The sequence below is a fragment of the Oryzias melastigma genome, linkage group LG7, assembly GCF_002922805.2.
Source record: "Oryzias melastigma strain HK-1 linkage group LG7, ASM292280v2, whole genome shotgun sequence".
Classification (NCBI taxonomy): domain Eukaryota; kingdom Metazoa; phylum Chordata; class Actinopteri; order Beloniformes; family Adrianichthyidae; genus Oryzias; species Oryzias melastigma.
In genome coordinates this window covers 12,801,176-12,821,818 of record NC_050518.1, presented here as the reverse complement: position 1 = coordinate 12,821,818, position 20,643 = coordinate 12,801,176, and the positions used below count along the sequence as shown (strand labels likewise).

At 35.6% G+C, this 20,643-nt stretch overlaps 1 protein-coding gene across 9 annotated transcripts in view; it reads right to left on the bottom strand.

The window, feature by feature from the left end:
* The window catches only part of LOC112159217 (membrane-associated guanylate kinase, WW and PDZ domain-containing protein 1), an 82,547-nt gene that overhangs the window by 32,212 nt on the left and 29,692 nt on the right, over positions 1-20,643 (bottom strand). For 6 of the 9 annotated variants that reach the window (XM_036212785.1, XM_024293144.2, XM_036212783.1 and 3 more), the window contains exons 3-5: positions 3,796-3,915; positions 1,361-1,549; positions 193-460 (exon numbers count right to left, since the gene is read on the bottom strand). In XM_036212785.1, coding sequence (XP_036068678.1) covers positions 193-460; positions 1,361-1,549; positions 3,796-3,915 — 577 coding nt within the window. The remainder of the gene's footprint in view (positions 1-192; positions 461-1,360; positions 1,550-3,795; positions 3,916-20,643) is intronic. The other 3 variants (XM_036212784.1, XM_024293141.2, XM_024293142.2) reach the window with 1 other exon arrangement.

Here is a 20,643-nt window from a genome sequence, read left to right as displayed (position 1 = left end):
CAGAAAGGACAGAGAGGTGGAGATGATCAGCTGATCAGGATGTGATCTCCTTTTAAGATCGGGATTAGAAGGAAAGAACTGACATTCTTATGGGCTGGATAGGCTAACCGGTGGCATGAAGAAAAGAACTCACTGTGACAGTTCAGCACAAAAATAAAAGGCTCATTATTCTTTCATGTTGTGGATACATACTCTATGAAGTAAAGTTCTCCGTTCTCTGTGTAGGCCATCTCCCAGTTTTCAGGTAGCGGTCCCAGTGGGTCCTCTGGAGAGACCTGTGGTTCTGCAAGCGTCTGCTGCCCACTTTCTGCTGTGGAGGCGGCTGCATTGTTCAGACCACAGGATAGAACATTGTCACGTGCGGGGTATGGCCGTAGGATGCCGCCACGGCTCTCTTCCTGGTCGTTAGGGTTTCCTGTGCACAGCAAAGGAGAGGGAAAGAGGCTACGCACTAAGGATCCTGGGTAAAAAAAACAACACGAGGGAACAAAAACGGTTTAGGTCGTAGGCATGCAAAACCAGGAAGAGACAGTCATGCTCCGTCTGCAAACTCCCAGGACGACATGCTATCCTACAAAAGGCCAGCTCTTCTTTGCATGCAACCGTAAAGTTTTAAAGTAAAATGCTAATTCCTTCAGCAACAGTCTTTCCCTAATTCAATTTGACCCCTACGCGTTTTACCTCTCCACCCATAAGCTTCTTTTTCCAAAGCTAACCCAACCCCCATTACTATTCAGCTCCCCACTTGTGCCCAGATATTTTCTACCACCTCTGTGGGCCTTTCAGGGCTGATCAAAAGCAACTTTAACACTGGATGCCTGGCTGGGGGATGCGGGGAGAAAAGAAATGCCATCTATTGCCTCCAAGCAGATTAGAGCTCTAAGAAGCAAAGACTTTAGCAACATTTTCAAATTCTCTAGCATTTGGTTGAGAGGTCTATTACACTAGAGGATACAGCAGACATTCATGCATTAGAAAAAGCCAAATGAAATCATGATAGAGCAGAAAAGAGGTGAGTGCTGTTACAGATAACAAATGTAAAAGCCCTAATGTTTCTATGCCATGCACCTCCTCACAGGCAGATGGCAATGTTAGGAGGCTTACAGACAAAAAAATCCACCTCAGTAAGACATGATGTAACTGACAGACACTCATCAGTGTTCAGCAGAGGAGAGAATTACAAACATGCACGCACCGTCTCACTCCTTCTCCCCTCCTAATCTCGCCCTCATACATACACGCACTCCGAAAGAAGCAAACAGTGCAGAACAAAGGCGGCCCAGATGGTGGAGACCCGACATGCGAGCACCAGAGCTGAGAAACTTCATCAAACAGAGCTAGAAAGCAGTGATGCCCTCACCTGTAAAACTGTTGTTCATTTCCGTGGCCTGATCGTCATCATCCTCATCAGCAGGCACTACGCGGGCGTTTTGCATGTCATTGTAGGACTTTGTGCGTTTCGGGGTGGACCGATAGGAGCCTGCATCATTGAGAGTCACAGTCCCAATGATGGGCTGCCTTGGCGGCTTGGGGGTCCCATAATAGTTACCTAGGCAACAACAAGGACATTAGCATGCTTGAGACGGGCACAGAAAGAGGAGGAATGAGACAGAGAGGGGGAGTCAGGGATAAAAACATCAGTACAGGGGCACGGAGAAATGAAAGGCTGAGGAGCCACTCCTAGTTTTATGGTGAGGAAAAAATGTACAATACTAGACAAGCAGCTGCTGGGGTATTAAGACCCGTCTCTGTTCAATTTGAGAATCCAACCATGCATAAGCTGAGCAGTTCAGTCATAGTTGATCAAATCCTACTAAAATAATTTATATCTTTTTTATATCATTCAAAATCTATTTAAAATACTTATTGGCGAAGTTGATTAGAAAAATGAATATCAGGCATAAAAATGTATTTTTTTAATATATATAAAGAACTTTGATTGTACAAAAACAAATATGGGAGATGGTCTTATGGTTGTTGAGTTTTTCGTTCAAATGTAGCTCCAAGATCTAAAATCAAAACAAGATATGTGTGAAATCATCTGATAAATCATCTGAATCAAAACAATGACGACTTGTTGACCATCTATTATGAATAGAGGCGTGAATAGATATGTTTTTTTTTTTTAATCTGTGTGATATTTTGACTAAATCTGATCATTAAATCATATTTATGCCATAAGTATCTGTGTAATCATTTAAAAACCAAGTTATCATTTGTTTTGGGTAAAAGAGAATGTTGTTTTCAGCCACATTAGATTTGCTGCTGGTCATGGCAAACAACTGTCATGAAAGAATAACCATCTTTGCTGAAATTCAATCTCTAACTAGAACACTGGCTATCATCTGTCTTTCATTTGATGTCGTTTCCCCTTTAATAGCTGCCTCGGATTTGCACTTTAAACAATGACAGCCACACGGAACTGCAACTTAAATGCAGAGGTTTGTCGATTGCTGCAATTTTTCAAGAACTATGACACTTGACAACAGCTAGTGTGTGATTCTGGTGAATCACAGTCAACAGGTTGACATTCACTTTTGCTGTGCAACTTTTTTTTTTTTTTAAGAAATCATCTTTCAGTAAAAATTCAAAAAAGGACATTTTTTTAGTGAAACGGTTAGTATGACTGCAAGTTTGTAACATTTAAACAATATTGGATATCTCTGCATGACCTCCATGAATGCAGTTAGTTTACACTATACAGCCAGACTTTATATTTTTATATGCCACTTTTTTAAAGTATTTGAAAAAACACTGGTTACTTCCATGTAAAACAAGATAACATTAAGAAAAAACATTAATATTTCCAAAGATATACATTTTAAAGTCCCACTCTTCTTTTGATCTATTGTATTATTTTTCCATGTGGTATTTTAATTATGATTATGAAATTATGAAAAACCTGTTTTATTTTCTTGGACATAATTTCTATAGAGAGTTCTTTAGAAATGCTCTTCTGAGCTGTGGGCGGACCTATTGGCATGAAGTAAGCCCACCCTCATTTCCTATCATCCATCTGTTCATGCGATCTCCCGCTTCAGTCCCTCACAAACCCAACCGAACATTACTGGTGGAACAAAAACGGCTAGCCACATTGAAGCTAATGCCGTAAAGTTTCACTACAATTTGAATAAAGAAATACTCAAAAATCCAATTTTATGCTTAATTTTCTTTAAATATGTCCTCCATCAGGAGAAAAGGGCCACAAAATCAAGTTAAAAACATCAAAAACACAATTTTAATTGGATTAGATCTTTAAGATTATTTGTGTAATTGCATAAAAGTGAATAAAAAAATCTTTCTGAGTGTCGGTCATCTAAGGGTAAACTTTAATGCTCTGCTTTAGTCCCTCTCCCTCCTGTTTCTGGCTGGCCACAGACTCCCGTTGACAGGTATTTGACATTGTCTGTGTGAAAGGGAGAAACGTGCCAACACACAGCAAAGCCAGTGCCAAGCAGATTAATGTCCTAACATTCTCTCCCAGCCTCTGTGCACAATCTGACACACACACGTGCACACGCACACAGACAAGTCAGACTTATCGTGCGTGACACGGTCCAACAAACAATCGCATGCTCAGCCTCACAAACAAATGCGTGTTTACACACAGACAGAGCAGAGACTTAGCTCTGCACACTATTCTTTTTGAGAATGTGAGGGGAGCAGATACGAAGAGATCTCCTGGATAACTGCACCTGATGGATGCAGTCCTAACTGCATCCGTGAAGAACGGAAGTCCCCGTGTTGTTATGGATCACATGAGCTGTCAGTTAGGACCGTCATCATCATCCTCACCTTCATAAGTTCCTACTTCTAGTAGTGTCCCACTGTCCTCCAATTGTAGGAAGTCTTCTACAGACAGGAAGTTGTAATCCACCCCTGGGACCTCCCCGTCTCGAGGGGGGCGAGTTGTACCTGTGTAAAAATACAACAACAAAAAAAATTAGGAAGAGTTTTATGACAAAAAGACAGAAGTATCAGGCAGGACATCCTCTTTACGCCTCTCTGTCAACATTAAGAGTCTACATGTTGAGCAGCGAGCGGTCAAAGATTCCTTTCGATTTCTGTAATAGTCATGCGCAATCAAGAATGTCTTTGAAATGAAAAGAACGTGATTGTAATTCAGCTCTGGCACTGAAAGAAGTGTCTGCAAATATTATGTCAGGAAATGAAGTGAAGGAGTAAAAGAATATGACTCTGACTTGCTGCAGTTTGCAAAGTCATCATTGCTTTTACCATTAGCAAACTCCTGGTACTGTTTTCTATGTGCAGCTTTTTGGTTAAAGTCTGCAGCTGGTTATTCAGATGCATTACAGTTACTAGTGTTGTCTGGTGAAGCTGCACCCTCTGATTTGACTACATTGCTGAGCAGCAACAATTAATCAATTGGTGTCTGTATAGCAAAATCCCTTGTTTAGAAAAACATCCGTACTTTTGATATAATTTTGAAAAGGTAATTTTTAACAACTTAGAAACCTGATGTGACAAAGTCAACATTTGAATTTAATAAATCTAAATGTATTTGTTTTTTTCCTTCTGACTTCACACGATCTATTGTTGAGGTCAATGATTTACTTTGATGTCAGTTTGATTACGAATTTACTTAAATAAAAGTCAAACAATGATGGTTGAAGCTTTAGTCTCTCTGACTTAAATAAAAAAGACATGGATGAGCAGAAATGAGAGATGGATGTAGTTAAATGAGGTGCTCCACCATACAGTCACGACCACTATATTCATGATTACTTTAATGGATTTAAATAATAATAAACTTTACCAGATGCGGTATCACACCTAAGAAAATGTATGAAGCACAAACTTGAATGAAAATTAAAAAAAATAACAATTTCTACTTGGAATCCTTATGCACTCATTCCAAGAATCATACATTAACTTCTGCCTTAAGTCCCAGTTGCCTCCCAATTTTATGACTCACAAAAACACAAAGAGAAGAGACAAATTTGAAACACCTGCAACACTTGTGAGAATCCTGAGAACTATCCGTAGTTGTCATGAACAGCTACGCAATGTGAGAACATTTAAAAATGGTCGCCACCATGGCATTGTGAAAATCTGTTAAACGATTCAGTTTGATGGGATCTGCTGCAGCCCAGCAGCTTTCTACCATAATTTGATGAAACAATATATTATCCACTTCATTCAACGGGTGCATCACTTCATCTCTACTCCTTTTCCAAAAATTCCCCCATCATTCTAGACCAGAGTTAGTCTGAATTTAACAATTGGGTTGACTTTTTCCCTTTGCGTCAGATATCAAATTACATAGCTTTGACTTTTTAAAGTAAATATTGTTTTCTAAGATGTTTTTGTTTCATTGTCTTAAAATGTGATTAAATAGTACATACGTGGAAGGTTTATTTAAAAATCTTGAGCCACATTCAAGGTTATCTTACAGTACTTTACAAAAAATAGAATCAAAGCAAAAGTGGAGTTATTTGGGATGACTACAATTACATTTGAAGACAATCCTGTGAGACCAAACTGTCATAACTCATCTTTAGTATGGGTTTATATAAGCGACCAGCAGATTATGAAGGATTTTCTCATGTATTTTCCCCATACTGATCATTCATTTAGGGGCATGTGGACAAAAAAAAAACCCTTTAGTATGAAAAAGAGAAAACTCAGTGGGGCAACCCAATGCATTTCATTTTCAACTTGCATAAATTCTAGGATACATTTTTCAAAGGTGGATAAAATGACAAATACTTACTTAGATGCAAGTATATGTTTTTTTAACCTACTGAAAGACCCAAAGCAGGTTAAAATCACAGTCCCACTAATCTGTCATAACTAAGGATGTGAGGGTTTCATCCACTGTAGAGATTTTTAGTAAAACATTAAAACTGATCTTTTTGCTTCACTTTTAAGTACTTTTTTACATTTTTCTTGTTTTTTATGTGATTTCCCTGTTTGTTTTTTTGTGATGTGTATGTGTGTTGGAAACTTTGGCACCAAAGCTCTGATCTTTTGATCAAATGTACCACTTTACAATTTGTTAGATAAAACACTTTAACAGAAATATTATGGTTATTTCAACTTAAATACATGTTGATTTAATATCATTATGATTTGTCATGTTTTCATCTCAAGTGACATGATTTCAAATAAGATAGATGGAAGTTTGATCGTTTTATGGGGAAACTATTGTTGCTTGGTATCAACCATATGCTGCCATACTATGATGTGTTGAAGTGTAGTCAAAAAGAAGAGTTATTTGAAACTGTACTACACCAAATAGTATGAAATAAAAATGACTTGATTTTTTAACCACTGTACTTAAGGTTCATGTCAAGATTTAACAGCATATATATATTTTTGTCATTTCTCCCTTGGCACAACCATTCTTTATTGTTTTAAAACATTTTTTTTAATTTCCTTTTACACCACTTTTAATAAACAGGTAAGACAGAAGTCCTTTAAAAACCAGCTACTTCAATAGAATGATACTTGACATTATTCATCATGTTTTAATTCTGACAACTTCACTCAAAGAAAGCTAACACATGGACATATTTTCTATTAGACTTTAAGCAAAAAAAAAAACTTTGGTTTCCCTCTGCAGAAACACTAACTGAGTCTTTTAGAAAGTTTTATTCCAGGATATTATAACAAAAAAAATTAATATTCATTCATCAAACAAAACCTGAATTTTACTTTCTGACAGTTTAAGAGAATTCCTCTGCGTTCCCAGAGTCTGACTGAAACTGTTAGATCAGCTCTTTTCCATCATTAGTAAACAACAAATGGAGAGTTTGTTTGAGCTGAAGTATGTCTGAGGAGGTGGTCAAGAGAGAAATCCGTTTATTGACAGATGGAAGTCAAACCTGACATGTTAGCAGCACATTGGACAGCGCCACACCTCCCTGTGCTGTAGCTTCCTTGTTTACAACTGACATACACACCATCCCCTCGAGGCCATTTGCAGCTGCTGTGGTTCTTCCGTTCAGTGCGTGCTGTCTTGTTCTCTTTCTTTCAGGTCAAGATTCGAGGTAGGAACTCTATGGCCACTTTAAACAAAAGCACAGCTTAAGTTTCAGTCACTTAATCTCATCGCACGAGGCTGGGCTCATTCAAACTTCAACTTTTGTTGTCAAAACTTTTACTATTTTTTCACAAAGGCTTTTAGAAACACTGGTCTCTTGGTTGGCTGGTATTCAGTCTCCCTCACACTTTCTAACTTTTCTGCTAGTGTCCTTCACACTTTATTAATACGAACGAGAATAAGGCACCAAAAAGGGTTTCATTATACACAATATGACTGCTACTCAACGGAAGTGACTACGAAATAATAATAACAATTTAATGTTGCTTGTAAAAATGATGAGAATTTTGCTTTGGAGGCTTTAAAGTACCTTAGCAACAGCAGTGTTTTTTTTTTTTTTTTAAACCAGATTTAGGAATGCATTATATTTTTGGTGGCCTAAAGTAAATATGACCACAGCAGGACAAACCAGAGCACTAAAACCTAGTTTTGAGCTCAAAATAGTCAAACAGTAAAAGGATTTGAGTGTTTCCACCGGCATTTATTTAGTTATTTCCTAAAAAATACACTGAAATGCAAGTCAAATTGAATAAAATAATGAATTAATAGCTAATATTCTCTCAAGCCCATAAGGTAAATGTCACTATGAATCTGCTTTCTTAGCTTTTGTCATGCTTGCTACTAACTGCATTAAATGACCCCAATGAGCCACTTTTCCAAACTGCAATTCAAGCAAAGAAATGGAATAAAGCCAGGATATATGTTTCTTCGAAGAAATATCTGACATATTTTCACCCTGAGATAAAAAAAACAACATTTCACAGCAATTTTGCAATTTTCCATATAACTTAATGTGCTGTATTGTTTAACATTTACACATGATACAGACAAAATGCTTCTCCATTCATAATCCTGCTAATAATAAGCATTAGAAAAACAATAAAAGAGGAAAAAGCTGCAAGGAAACAGTAGTTTCACTAACTAGTGCACTATTTCTTTGTCTGCTTTTGACATCTCTGTTTCAGAGATTATGATACTTTATGCCACACTCTAAGTCTGCACAGGATCTCCTTCAGCTTTATATCAAACATACACATTTTACTGAAGCCAGCAGAGACTCTGCTGGCAGCAAACTCATCACTGGCTTGAGCTTTTGTTTTCAAATGCACTACAGGAGGTTATGAAGTTTGTGTGGGAACAAAGAAAACAATGGCAGGTATAAACTAATTTGGATTCTCCAAGGTACTCGTTTCTTTCAGCAGACATTTTTATAAAATGTTAATATGACTTCTGATAATACAATTTTATAATTTATGCCACAAAAAATAAACAAATCTGTAGCAAAATGTGTAAAATTATTAGGTACATTTTTTGCAAGAGTTAAGAATAAGTTTCATTCTGGTGCAACTTATGACAAATCCTAATCAATACCTTAAAAAATGCATATGAACTGATAATACTGTGGCCCTATATTATTCAAGCGTTTTAAGTGTTACACAGGATAAAAGTTATTGACAACAATCATCGCATAAATCTAGTAAAAAGAGGTTTTTAAAACATCAAAAGTCAGATGTGCATTAAAAAAAAGAAATAAAAACACAAATTAGATGTGAAGCTTGTTTACAGAGGAGACCAATTGAAATAGGTTTCAAAATGATTCATGCTTTTCTCTAACAAAACAGTGGTCCCATTTAGAAAGAGAGACTGCCATGTTGCACTGGAATACAAACAGAGATTTAGACACAAATAAAGTTAGATTGAAAAAATATTATATATATATATATATATATATATAAATAGAAAGCCAAGACGAACTACAATCAAAGCTGTGGGACACAGACGGCTTCAGCTGCCCTGATGAGTCAGTGAGCAGAAGTTTAGCTGCAAGCTACGGCTGTCTGAGCCGGTTGATGTGATGATGGGGGAAAACGCAAGAAGCTTTAACAGACAGAAGATTCAGATTAGATGTTTGTTTAGATTTTGTAATAATTCCAGAAACCACAACTTTTAATATTAGTGAGTGAGCTGCAACCTAGACATGTAACTTTTGTTTGTGTATTCAATCTATTTTTGTTTTAAATAGATCTTTTTGTGCTCTTTTCTTTGGACTGATTCATAATGTTTCAATGTGCACCTTTTAAAGAAAATGCACTATCTAAAAAAGTTTTCCACGTTTTTTTTTTTTTTTTTATATATTTTTACAGAAGCACCAAGATGCCAAAACATCCACAAATTGTTGTAGTCTGAAACAGATCGGTTTGAAGCAGGGGTCTGCAACCTTTAACCCCAAAAGAGCCAATTGGTCCAGGTTCTACTGGGCTAAAACTCAGCGAGAGTTAGAAAAATACTATATTTATGTTTTTGTGGCCATTAAGCCATCCATTTATAAAATATAGCTTTAAAATGTTCTCTACAACTGAGTTTTCCTATATATGTATAACACATTTAACTTATTTCATTTTGACAATAACACAACTAAGTCCCTTTCAAAATAAAACACATTCTGTGTTTAATCAGATTCTTCAGCTACATCAGATTCACTTCAATTAAAAATGCAAGAAACATGATTTTCTATTATGACTTTTGTGTTACTTCATCATTTTTCTTCTATTACTAGTGAATAAAAACAAAACAATTATTTAAACATATATACATGTAAATGCAATAGGATAATGTCACTGATTATAAATCCACTTTGATAGTAAATTAAACATTTTACCATCATTTTAATCAGTTAGGCCTATCTGACATGTAAAAAATCTAAACATAAATTAATTAATTAGTTAAGTTTGAAGCTGAAGAGCCACCGTGGAGAACTAAAAGAGCCACATGTGGCTCCGGAGCTGCAGGTTACAGACCTCTGAGTTAGAGATGTAAAAAATAGATATGTATCAAAAATTAATCAAGCAACTGCAGTATGGTTTGAAAACCACAGATACTAACAAGATTATGTTTGTTCCTTTTCCTTTTCCAAGTTGATACCTAAATACATTTCTCTGTCAAATGTCATGCATTATTATAGCTTATGCCATATGAATAAGAAATATCCAGATTTCAGCGTGTTTTGTAAAAGAGTCAGACTGTATCGTATTGACAAAAAGTTCGCTGAATTCTTTATGTATCAAGTCATGTGAGAAGAAAAGATTCACACCCCTATTGAGCAACCGTCTTTTGTTTTTCCTTTCCTTTTTTTCATAAATATATTTACTTTTAATCAGTAAATAATTACAAAAAAAATAACTAAATATATATTTTTAATGGAATTTACTACAGCTAAAAAATCCACTTTAACATTTTAAGTATTAAAAAGTATTGCAAGTACTGTAGATTTTGTAAAGATCTAATAATACTTCTGTGCCCTTCAAGTTTAATCCTTAGATTTGTTTCAAGATCATTTACTTCATTCTGGGCTGCATGATCGTTTAATATTGCTACTATCCATTAATTTAATTTTGAAGGAAGACGTTACTTTTGACAAAGAAACCTTCTTAAAACACTGTTCCACTCGCAGACTGATCTCAGTGGCATCAGTCAATTTAAGCATCTCAAATCAAATCAACAAAATAAGTGCTGCATTTAATATTAATCTGGTTTTGTCTCAAGTTCTGATACCAAATATGGATTTTTACTGAGGTAACATCAGGCAGTTGAAAGCCATCCGTCTAATTGTGACACAGAGTATAGAATAATGAAGATTTTAATGAGACACACAGTACCCTCTGATGCTCTCTGGATCTCTTTAATTTAATAAGGGATGAATACATCTAATCTTCACTGTCCTGTCAGTATTGTTGAAGCACCTGTGACAGTTTTTTGACACATATAAATCTGCATTTTTATTTTTAAAGAGCCCAAACACCTATTTTTTACTCACAAAAAAACATGTCTTTATTACTTTTAAGAGTAAAACGTTCTAAACACACTAGATCTAATCAGTTCCAGCATTAAAATTCAGCGTGTTCTCTGAGGGACAGGAGGAGAGGATGCACCGGGCTGCTGTGACAGGGAGCATCTGCCAAATGGTGGAACATCACAGAGAAAAGAGGAAGAGAGCGAAAGAGGATGACGACGGCGCAGACACATGACGCGCACAACAGGGAAAAACAATCACCTAATGGGCGTGTGAAATCCCTGTCTCTGCCTTCAACTCATACTGTCTTCCTCATTCTCCCCTCTCACGATCTGACAACAAAACAAACCACAGAAAACCACAGCCAATGGGATCTGTGGTTTGTGCAGCAAAACTATCCTTCACTCTGTGCTGGCACCGTCTTTTTCTAGGGCATCCTTTTTTTTTCCTAATACAAGAGGCTGGATATGAGCATGTTTGCGTGAGTCTAAAGACGCGTGAGTGGTATTGATCTAAGCACTGCTAAAAGGATAAAGGAATCTGTGCTAGCGTGGCCTCGTCTCTGTCAGTCTGCCACTACAGTGCGTCTGTCTCGGCGTGCTGCTGCACTGTATATAGGACTCTATATGAGCAACACAAAACATATAGATTTAACAAGGGAAAATTAACACCTTAGCCGATTCATTTGTTACAGTTTTAGTAGAGACACATCTTTATCGATCCATGTTCACTGCATCCAGATTTTAAAGCTAGTTTCAACTCTGCAATGCAGTTATTATAGAACTATATTAGCAAATAAATAAAAAAAATATTGACTGAAAACGGTTAAATTAAAGAAAATTTGGATTTTAAAGCAGTATGTAAAGCATTTATATCTTAAGTTTCTTTCAATCCTTCTTTTGATTTATGAAATTTGAACCAGGAATGCAATAATCTTAACTTGTCAGGTTAATAAAGTCTAAACATTAGTGTTTTTAATGTATAATAGAAAGCACTTAAATATGTTTTTAGGCACTTATATTAACATATATTATATTATATTCCCTCATTGCTGATCAAATGGTTTTCTAAAATGAGTCACTGTTTCTATGGGGTGTAAAGCTACATTTACACTCCCCTTGAAAATGTACGTTCAAGCAACCACTTTCAAAGAAAAAACTTTGTAAACGCCTATATATCCACGTGTTGGGTCATGTTCAAAACTCTTGCGCTCATGTGTCACTAAGCAATTTATATAAGCGTTTTCGGGCTCTACAAACAAACACACATTCACTGAACCCACGTTGCAAGAAAACCAAGTAGAACTTTGACCAATCATGACTTGGATTTGGCAGTGAGGTGTACTTTTTCATTCACAGACGTGTTAACTGTTTGAAATTTGGTCATGAAGGAGGAATTAATAATTGCAGTTTGTGCCAGGCTGTAATTTTTGACACAGAGTCTTTTATGTATCACACATGTAGCGAAGTCAAGGCCCGGGGGCCGGATCCGGCCCTCCGGGAAATTATAGGCAGCCCCCCAGAACATTTTATTTTATTGTAAAAATGGGCCAATGTTATTTTACTTCTAACTTGTATACATTTGACAAAATTTATTTTTATGGAGAGTAAAATATTGAAAGTTATTTAAGGTTTAATTTGATTTGTTCTGGAATAATATTCCTGCCTTTTTATTATTCATTATTGTGTTAAAATGTTACCGTTATAAAGTATAAAAAAAATTGGCATTCTGCTAGCTTTTTGGACTATTTTGGCATTTACTAAGATTTTTTTTTGGCTATTTTGGAAATTAGCTAATATTTCAGCTACATGCTAGCTGTTTTGACTAATTAAGTTTTTTTTAGGCTAATTTTGCATTTTGCTAATATTTTGGATGCCTATTAGCTTCAGCATTTTTAGCAATCAATTACAGCATTTTCAGCTATCGGCACTAGCATCTTTAGTGGCCAAATTCAGCATTCACACTTGCATATTTGCAGGTAAAGCTATATATCTAGTTCATAATTATGTTAAAAAGTCTCAAAGTTTTAAACATTTTGTTTTAGTGGGTTCATTAAATGTTTATCCTGTTCGTTCCGGGACCTAAGGTGTGTTTTGTATTTTAGCCCCTTGTGCAATTGAGTTTGACATCCTGGATGTATTGGAATAGAACTGTGAAAGAAAAGGCAAGGAAAAAGATTTGCACCACTTGGACGTTTCAGACCAAACCTCTTCCAACTGTAGAAAACAGTAGAAAAGAAAAAGAAGAAGCCCCTCCCTGCTTGTCCAGTGTGAACACCGTGGGCTAAATGCACGTTTTAAAATGTATGTGTACTATATTCACATTATTAACAAAGTATAAGAATTACAGCAAGCATAGCAATGGCTTATGTATGTCTATGCTCATTGCCTCACAGTCAGCATAGACAGAAAAACAGATAAAGACGAGATGGAGTGTGTAAACACACGATCAGTTTACTGTACAGTCTGTGGGGAGGGAGGACTATAAATATTAGGTTAGTGGAGATGGCTTATGTCCTTACTGGCAGTTCATAAAAAGCTCTGGAGCAGGGGACATGTGTCCCTGAAGTGGCCTGTTTGAGCTCATGCTATGACCCACATCCCATCTCACAATACTGGGCCAGCCACTCGTCGCTAGTGAACATGCACCATAAATTACAAGAGCATCAGGACTGACCTATGAAAGAAATGGTTGATTTTTGGATTTTTCAGACCTCACAGATGGGCTGTCACTGTTTTCTGATAGTTTGAAGTCTTTGAACATTTTTAGTTCAGTGTAATGAAATGGTCAATATGGGTCTGAGGGTGTTATAATCAAAGCAAAAAGGATTTTGGAATAAGAACAAAAAAGTGTATGCAATAGCCTTGAAACTGCTATGAAATTTAATAAATAAACAGATTATTTAAATTATTATGATTAATTATGGATTAACAGGGTTTATGCTGTAGAGCAGCATCCCAAAATAAAATCTAACTGTATGCCTGGGGAGCTTTTTCAGTACACATTTGCACAAAATGCTCTTATGCCTAAATGCAAGACAATAAAACAAATGTGAGTAATTTAAAACTTTTATTTATGCATCAAAACGACAAAAAGCAGCTAAATGAGGCTGTAAAGTAAAGTCACTCTATCCATTACTTCAATAAACTCACTTTTTACTAAAAAGTCACTTTGCGTTTGTTACTTTCACTTATTTTCATTGGTTCTACAACCACAAGATGTACATGCACAAGGAAAAAATAAATAAAATTAGAGCCCACTTTGCTCAGCTTCAGAGAGAAGCAGATTCTGTGACCATCTGGCCACTGAATCTTTTACAATCCCCTCCTAATATTTATTTGTTTCATGTTGCTTCACATCATTTGGTATTTAAAAAAATAAAATTACAAAATCAATATGACAGAATTTGCAGAGGTTGAAAGGTTTATTAATACTAATTAGCCTTGCATACTGTACTGCATCAAAAAATCATCAGAAAAAGGAAAGTTTTTAGGCAAATCTAGTCTAATTTTAGATGGTGTTGTCAGAAAAAAGGGTTTTAAGAATGTCAGATTTTTCACCTTCAGTTATTTAGATTTTTGATCTATTGCAAAAAGCATTCCCAGCTGTCTTTTAATTGTGATTAAAACCATAAAACCTGTGTCATTTTTATATTTTCTGCAAAGTGACAAGAATTCATCAGAAATTCACCTCTGAGTTTTGGGTGGGAATGTTGCCGTGGAATAAGCCGGCCTCTATCTCCCATCATCCACCTATGTCACTACTATAAACTTTTCTAACAGCATTTATTGACTGCTCCTGATTCACAACAGTTTGAATCAAGAAATACCCAGAAATTTAATTTTAAGCTTAATTTTCTTTTTGTATATCCTCCATCATGAGAAAAATGCCATGAGAACATGTTAAAAACACAGTTTTCATTGTACTGCTCACCATTTTATTTTGACGGGTTGTTAATATTGGTAGTATAGACTGAGCATTAACTTTGGCTGAAACTTCGTGTCCAATTTTCTGATTTCTCAGCTCCATCCTTAGTCTTTCTCCTCACCGCTTCCTGTTGTGTCTCCTTCTCTCCAGCAAAGATCAGAGGAGAAGAAAAAAAAGGCACAGGAAGGGAAAGATGTTGAGGGAGCAGTCACTAAACATAAATAGAACCATATTAAAAAAAAAAAAAGAAGCAAACTGTCATATTGAACTAACGTCAATGACAGTCAGACCATGTCGCAAAGCAACATATTTATAGTTTGTGTTTAGCCTAGTGCTATCTCGTTTAATATTTGCCCTTAAATTTGTTATTAGAATTATTATTCATTAGATCTACTGTGTGACAGACCCTTGTTATAATAGTTAATGATCATAGAGTACACAGGCGGAGAGTTTTAGCTGAGATTAAGAAAACATGTTTATGTGTTATGTACAAGATTTCTTTTTTTACATTTTTTTTAGCATTAGATTTGCAAAAATGTAGTGGTCATCATCTTCTGCATAATAGATTTATGTTCAACAATAAGCAGAATTAAGGTGTTATGCCCTAAAAGTCTGAATTTTCACATTTGTTTAAGATGAGATCTTCTGACCTCCTTATACCCAGACACTCTTTACTGACTGATCAGTGGGGATCCCAAAGCATTCCCAGGCCAGCTGGGAGATCTCTCCAGGGAGTCCTGGAGCTTCCCAGATGCCTCTTCCTATTGGGAAATGTGTGACACGCCTCCTCTGACAGGCGTCTGGAAGGTCTCCTGACCTTATGATTAAGCCATCCCTGCTGTGTCCGGCAAATGTGGGGGAGTCAGTAAAACAAAACACTCTCTTTAATCACGTATATTTGCATTAATATCAGTGAGCTCATAATCATTGAACTGCAGATGCTCTAATAAGTTGAAAGCTCTGCCAGTGACCTTTGATTTGTAAATATGACATCTTGTTACTTTGTTGTGTTTACTCTAAAAATAATTATTGTCAGTAAGCATAACCAGAATTCAGGCTACATTAAGTTTTAATCCACTGAATTATAAAGCAGGTTATCTATTTTTGAACAAATTCAAAGATTTAAAGTGTGCTTCGTGGTTTGAATAAATGGTAGGGGACACTTAATTAGCTCTGATTTAGTTTTTGTTGGTTATACATCCATGATAAATTTGTGGCTGAAATGCACCAAAAACAGTAAAATAAACTGTTTTATTTTTTTTATTTATTTATTTATGATGACTTTACACTTCCTACTGCATTTACTGCATTGACATTATCCTATGGTGCAGGATGTCTTTTATTTTGAAAGGAAGTCATGCAAAGCTTTGTCAAAAGTTATGAACTATTTCACTTATTTTTTTAAAAAAAAAGCTATTTTCTCTTCATGTTCATGTTTTATTTATGCCAAAAACACAATAGTTTATTTAAATGTCTCATGTCAGTAGCAAACCGTAAATATAAATCAGTATCTTGTTTTTCTAAAGGGTAAATGAAGACTTTGCGACTCCTACTGGGTCTTAGTTGACGAGAAATCGATTTGAATAACTTTTTAAGTGTTGATGGTTGCAGACCCGTCAGAGACATACAGTTTCTGAGGGACTCTGAATGTATTTCCAGAGTATTAGCAAACTGTTCATCCAAAAAAGAGGTAAACAGGTTAGTTATAATAGCCAGATTTCATGTAACCAACCATTTTTTGTCCTTTTCCTTTTATGTAAGGTATTTGCTTAAAGACCCACTCTGATGAAATTTGTGTTTGCACCAAGTTATTGTGGTATTTTTCAGACAATGGAGGAGATATGTAAAGAAAATTAAGCTCAAAATTGCATTTCTGAGTATTTCTCTCTATTTCTCACTTTTACAATTGATCAAAAGAAGACCAGAGTGGGTCTTTAAAGATATTCAAACAGTTTAATGAACAGCCACAATATTTACTTAGTTTGTGACAATGCAGATTTAGTCTTTAGTGAGATTATATGCATATATGTTTCATCTGAAGCAGTATTTCATCCACAAACTGAAAAAAGTGTCAAATCTAGAGATTGATCTGTCCAGTGTTCCATGACTTGACCAAAACCCTCATTGTTCTCCCTGAATAGAGGGGTCAACCATCAGCCAGGCCTCTTTAGCATAAAAGATTACTGTAGATGAGATGTGATCCTTTAAACCAGGAACTCAAACTTTGGTCTTCTTTGAATAAGTTCTCTCTTAACAAGTGAGACCATGATATCAACTTTCCAATGCAGAAGTACTTAAATAACATATTTTTTTTAATATTGTTGTGTCAACCAAAACAGCCCCTTAGAAACTCCAGAAAAACAGTCAAACAAAAATGTTCCTATGACTATTTCAAGAAGGATCCATATAATGAATTGCTCCATAATATATTAAGCTTCCTTTATTTTATGGTTTTCAGACAAAATTACTACTAAATTCAGTATGTCTCTACCTCTACGGCTTTCATGCTGCTGTCCTGGTCTGACCTGGATTATATTTGTTTATCATCACCTCAGGCCAAGATACTTTTAATTCCTCTAAAGCCACAATTGCTTCACACACAGCTCCATTCACCTGTGCGGATATTCCCTCCCACCAAGGTCGGAGACAATAAACTGCCAGTTAGTAGTAAAGGCTAATTCTGTACCTGTCTGACTGGCTTTAAAGAGCAACAATCACCCGCACAAATCCAGGTGAAAAACATACATTTCTGTTTTAACAATAGATAGAGGCCTGACAGCATTTCTACGACATCCGATACCCTCCATCGTCTTCCTGCTGTTGTTAGAGGGGGGGGACCTCCACTCATTGTCAAGTAAAGACATACACACAAACACTCGTGGACACACAAAGATACCAACACTCAGTAGTTTAGCCGAACATCTGCTGCTTTTACAACCGGCTGCTGTTGGCGTGAGTTTGGCTAGGGGAGTGCACACAAGAACTAACTTCAAGGAGGGGGGAGTTGTAATCATACCATCTGAAAATACTTAATTTAAAACAAACGACTTTCATAATCTTCCAAACAAAAAGTTTATTTTCTATACGACATAACCAAAAACTAGAGCTTGTTTCCAGAATAAACACACGCCTCATCCTAACAGTGTATGTTATGGAAACATAGACATAAAGGTGAAGCAATAAGAGATAACAGAAATAAAGAAGGGGGCAAACAGTTACAGAGGGAGTTCCCATGAAACTCTTACCTAAAGGATTTATTAGAGACGCATACGGATTCAGCTACTCAACTAGGTCATTAATACACATCAAAAAATGTTCATCCATATATGTTTAATTTTCATGGGATAAACTTTTTAGGCACAGCCTACTAATAGGGGTGATCAAGAATATTGAAAAAATACAATCTTTCAAAAATTATTGTAACAAATATTGTAATTAGACAAAAAACTGTATTAATGATAGATGATTCCAGACCTGTAGGTATTTTGGGGAGAGAAGAGCTTCATACTGTATTCATTTCTGATGATCAGCATGTGCAACAGGAAGCTCCAGTCAGCATCTGTTGTTGTTTCCTATTAAATGAGCTTCAAGTTTAAATCATTTTTTTATGAATATGAACAAAAAGTAAGACTTTCAGATACAGTTACCTTTTTCAAAAGCATTTTTTTTATAAGATGGCATAAATTCTTCCCTGCTTAGTCTAATAGTTCTTACTTTTCTAGTTAAATCATCAATACTAGAGGTGAAAACAACTGTGCATTTGCCAATAAAATGAGTTCAATAAACGCAATAACATTTGTAATCGTACTTGCCATTTTTTTATTCCTTGACAAATTTTTTTTTCATTTAAATCTAATAGTAAGTTTACTACTGCTAATAGCTTAGCCGGTTACACTGTAAAAGGGAAACATTAGCTCAATTAACAAAAGTTCTGCAATTTGTTAAATTTAGTTTTTATCAAATTACATTTTTAAGTTGTATAAGCCATCGACCCCAAATTTTAATTTGATGAAAACTAAAGAATTTTAAATGTAACAAATTACAGAACTTTGTTAATTGATCCAATGTTTCATTTTTTCCAGTGTTGGTTGATATTTGAGACGAATCGAGCATCTCTTGGTACAGGCACCATATTCGGCATGGATGTAACTTCTTTCAGAAATGCATGTTAGCTACGAGAAAAATTCAAAATGGCGACAATTTGTAAAGATTGCAGCAATCCACTCAATTGTTATAAAAATATTCAATAATTTACTTCTCCCAGTTTCAACAACATCGGGGCTGTTCATGCACAAAATGCAGTCTTTGAACTTCAGAGGTACTTGCAGAATCATATGTATATTATTTATATATTTCATGTATTTTAAAATCTTGGATTTTCTTGCTAACATGTTTTTCTGAAAGAGGAGATCCTAAAGTAAATTTAGTGATTGTACTGCAGATTTTTTAAATAATGTTGACTTGTTGCTAAATAAGAAGTCACCGCTTTTGTTGGCCTGTCTTTCAAGCTAATTTCTACTCTAAAGTAAAGTGCTTTTTGCAAAGTCACACAGTCCTGAATTCTGCTGTGCAGCTGGCACTGCAAAATCAACAAGGTCTATCAAAAAATCCTTTTCAGGTTGATTTAATCCAAAAACAACTTTCCTCTTTCACACTACACATTCCAAAATGATCAGTTCGATTGGAAAAGATAAATTGTAAAAAACCGTCATTTGGTTTGATTTTCTTCAAAGAGCAAAAAATAAAATATAATTTCAGCAGTTACTTATCTAGCAGCTCGTAAAAATGTTTTACAAAAGAGAGAAGCAGGTAACCCCACTAGCTTTTCTTGAGATTTGGAGATAGGTGGACATTTATTAGGAGTTTTACAATCTGAGCTATTACTTCCTGAATGCAGCTACCCTACCTTTATCTTCTTGTAGCGTGGCACTCACATTGTTCTGCGGAAACTGTCTGCTGATTGGTTGATAGTCATTGTGTCCTTGGCCAAGGCAGTTATCTTTAAATTGCTCACAATTGTAGGAAACATAAACATTTATATTAAAAAAATGACTAAAATCCTCTTTTGAATGTCTTAATATAAATGTAAAAAAGTTCAAACTTGCTCAGTTTCAGTTTTTCAAAGATAAAATAAAATATATATTTTTTACTTTTATAATATCATGATGATATATTTCTTTACTGCAAGTTACTCACACTAATAAACAACAACAAAAAAGTAATAAATAGATTTTTCTCCACCTGGTAAAACGAACAAACTCTTAATGTGATCCTTTAAAAGATGATTTAAGTTTTTTTATGTTGTTTTAAGAGAGGAACACTCCATTTTAGAAACTGACACACTTTCTTGATCTTAAATTGATAAAAATATCACAACATTCTTCTTATAATGAACATTTTAATGTTTATTGTTAGAATTATGGAAAAAAAACTGGTAAAGAGAAAATGTTAAACACATACCTGGACATCCACACTATTTTAACTAAACTTTTCTGATTTGGCACTTTGCATAAAATAGTTTTTTTTTTTTTTTGCAGCCACTCATCCTATTTTTTTAAACAGAATTTTTACAAGAAATCATGCTTAAATGTCTTGCTTTGTAGAAGATATAATCCTACAACGTGCACTAAGGGACTAAAAATTAAATAAAAATTAAAGCCGCAAGCGGCGTTGGATGGCCCGCAGTCGCTACCCGCCCTCACCCTCGCCGGCCTCACCCTCGCCGCCCACTCCCTCGCCGCCCTCTCCCCCGCCGCCCGCTCATACGCACCAACGCCGCACTCGCTGCCCGCCCCTACGCACCATCGCCACCCTTGATGCTGACCTTTGACCCGAACTCACCTTCTAAGCAGCCACTATG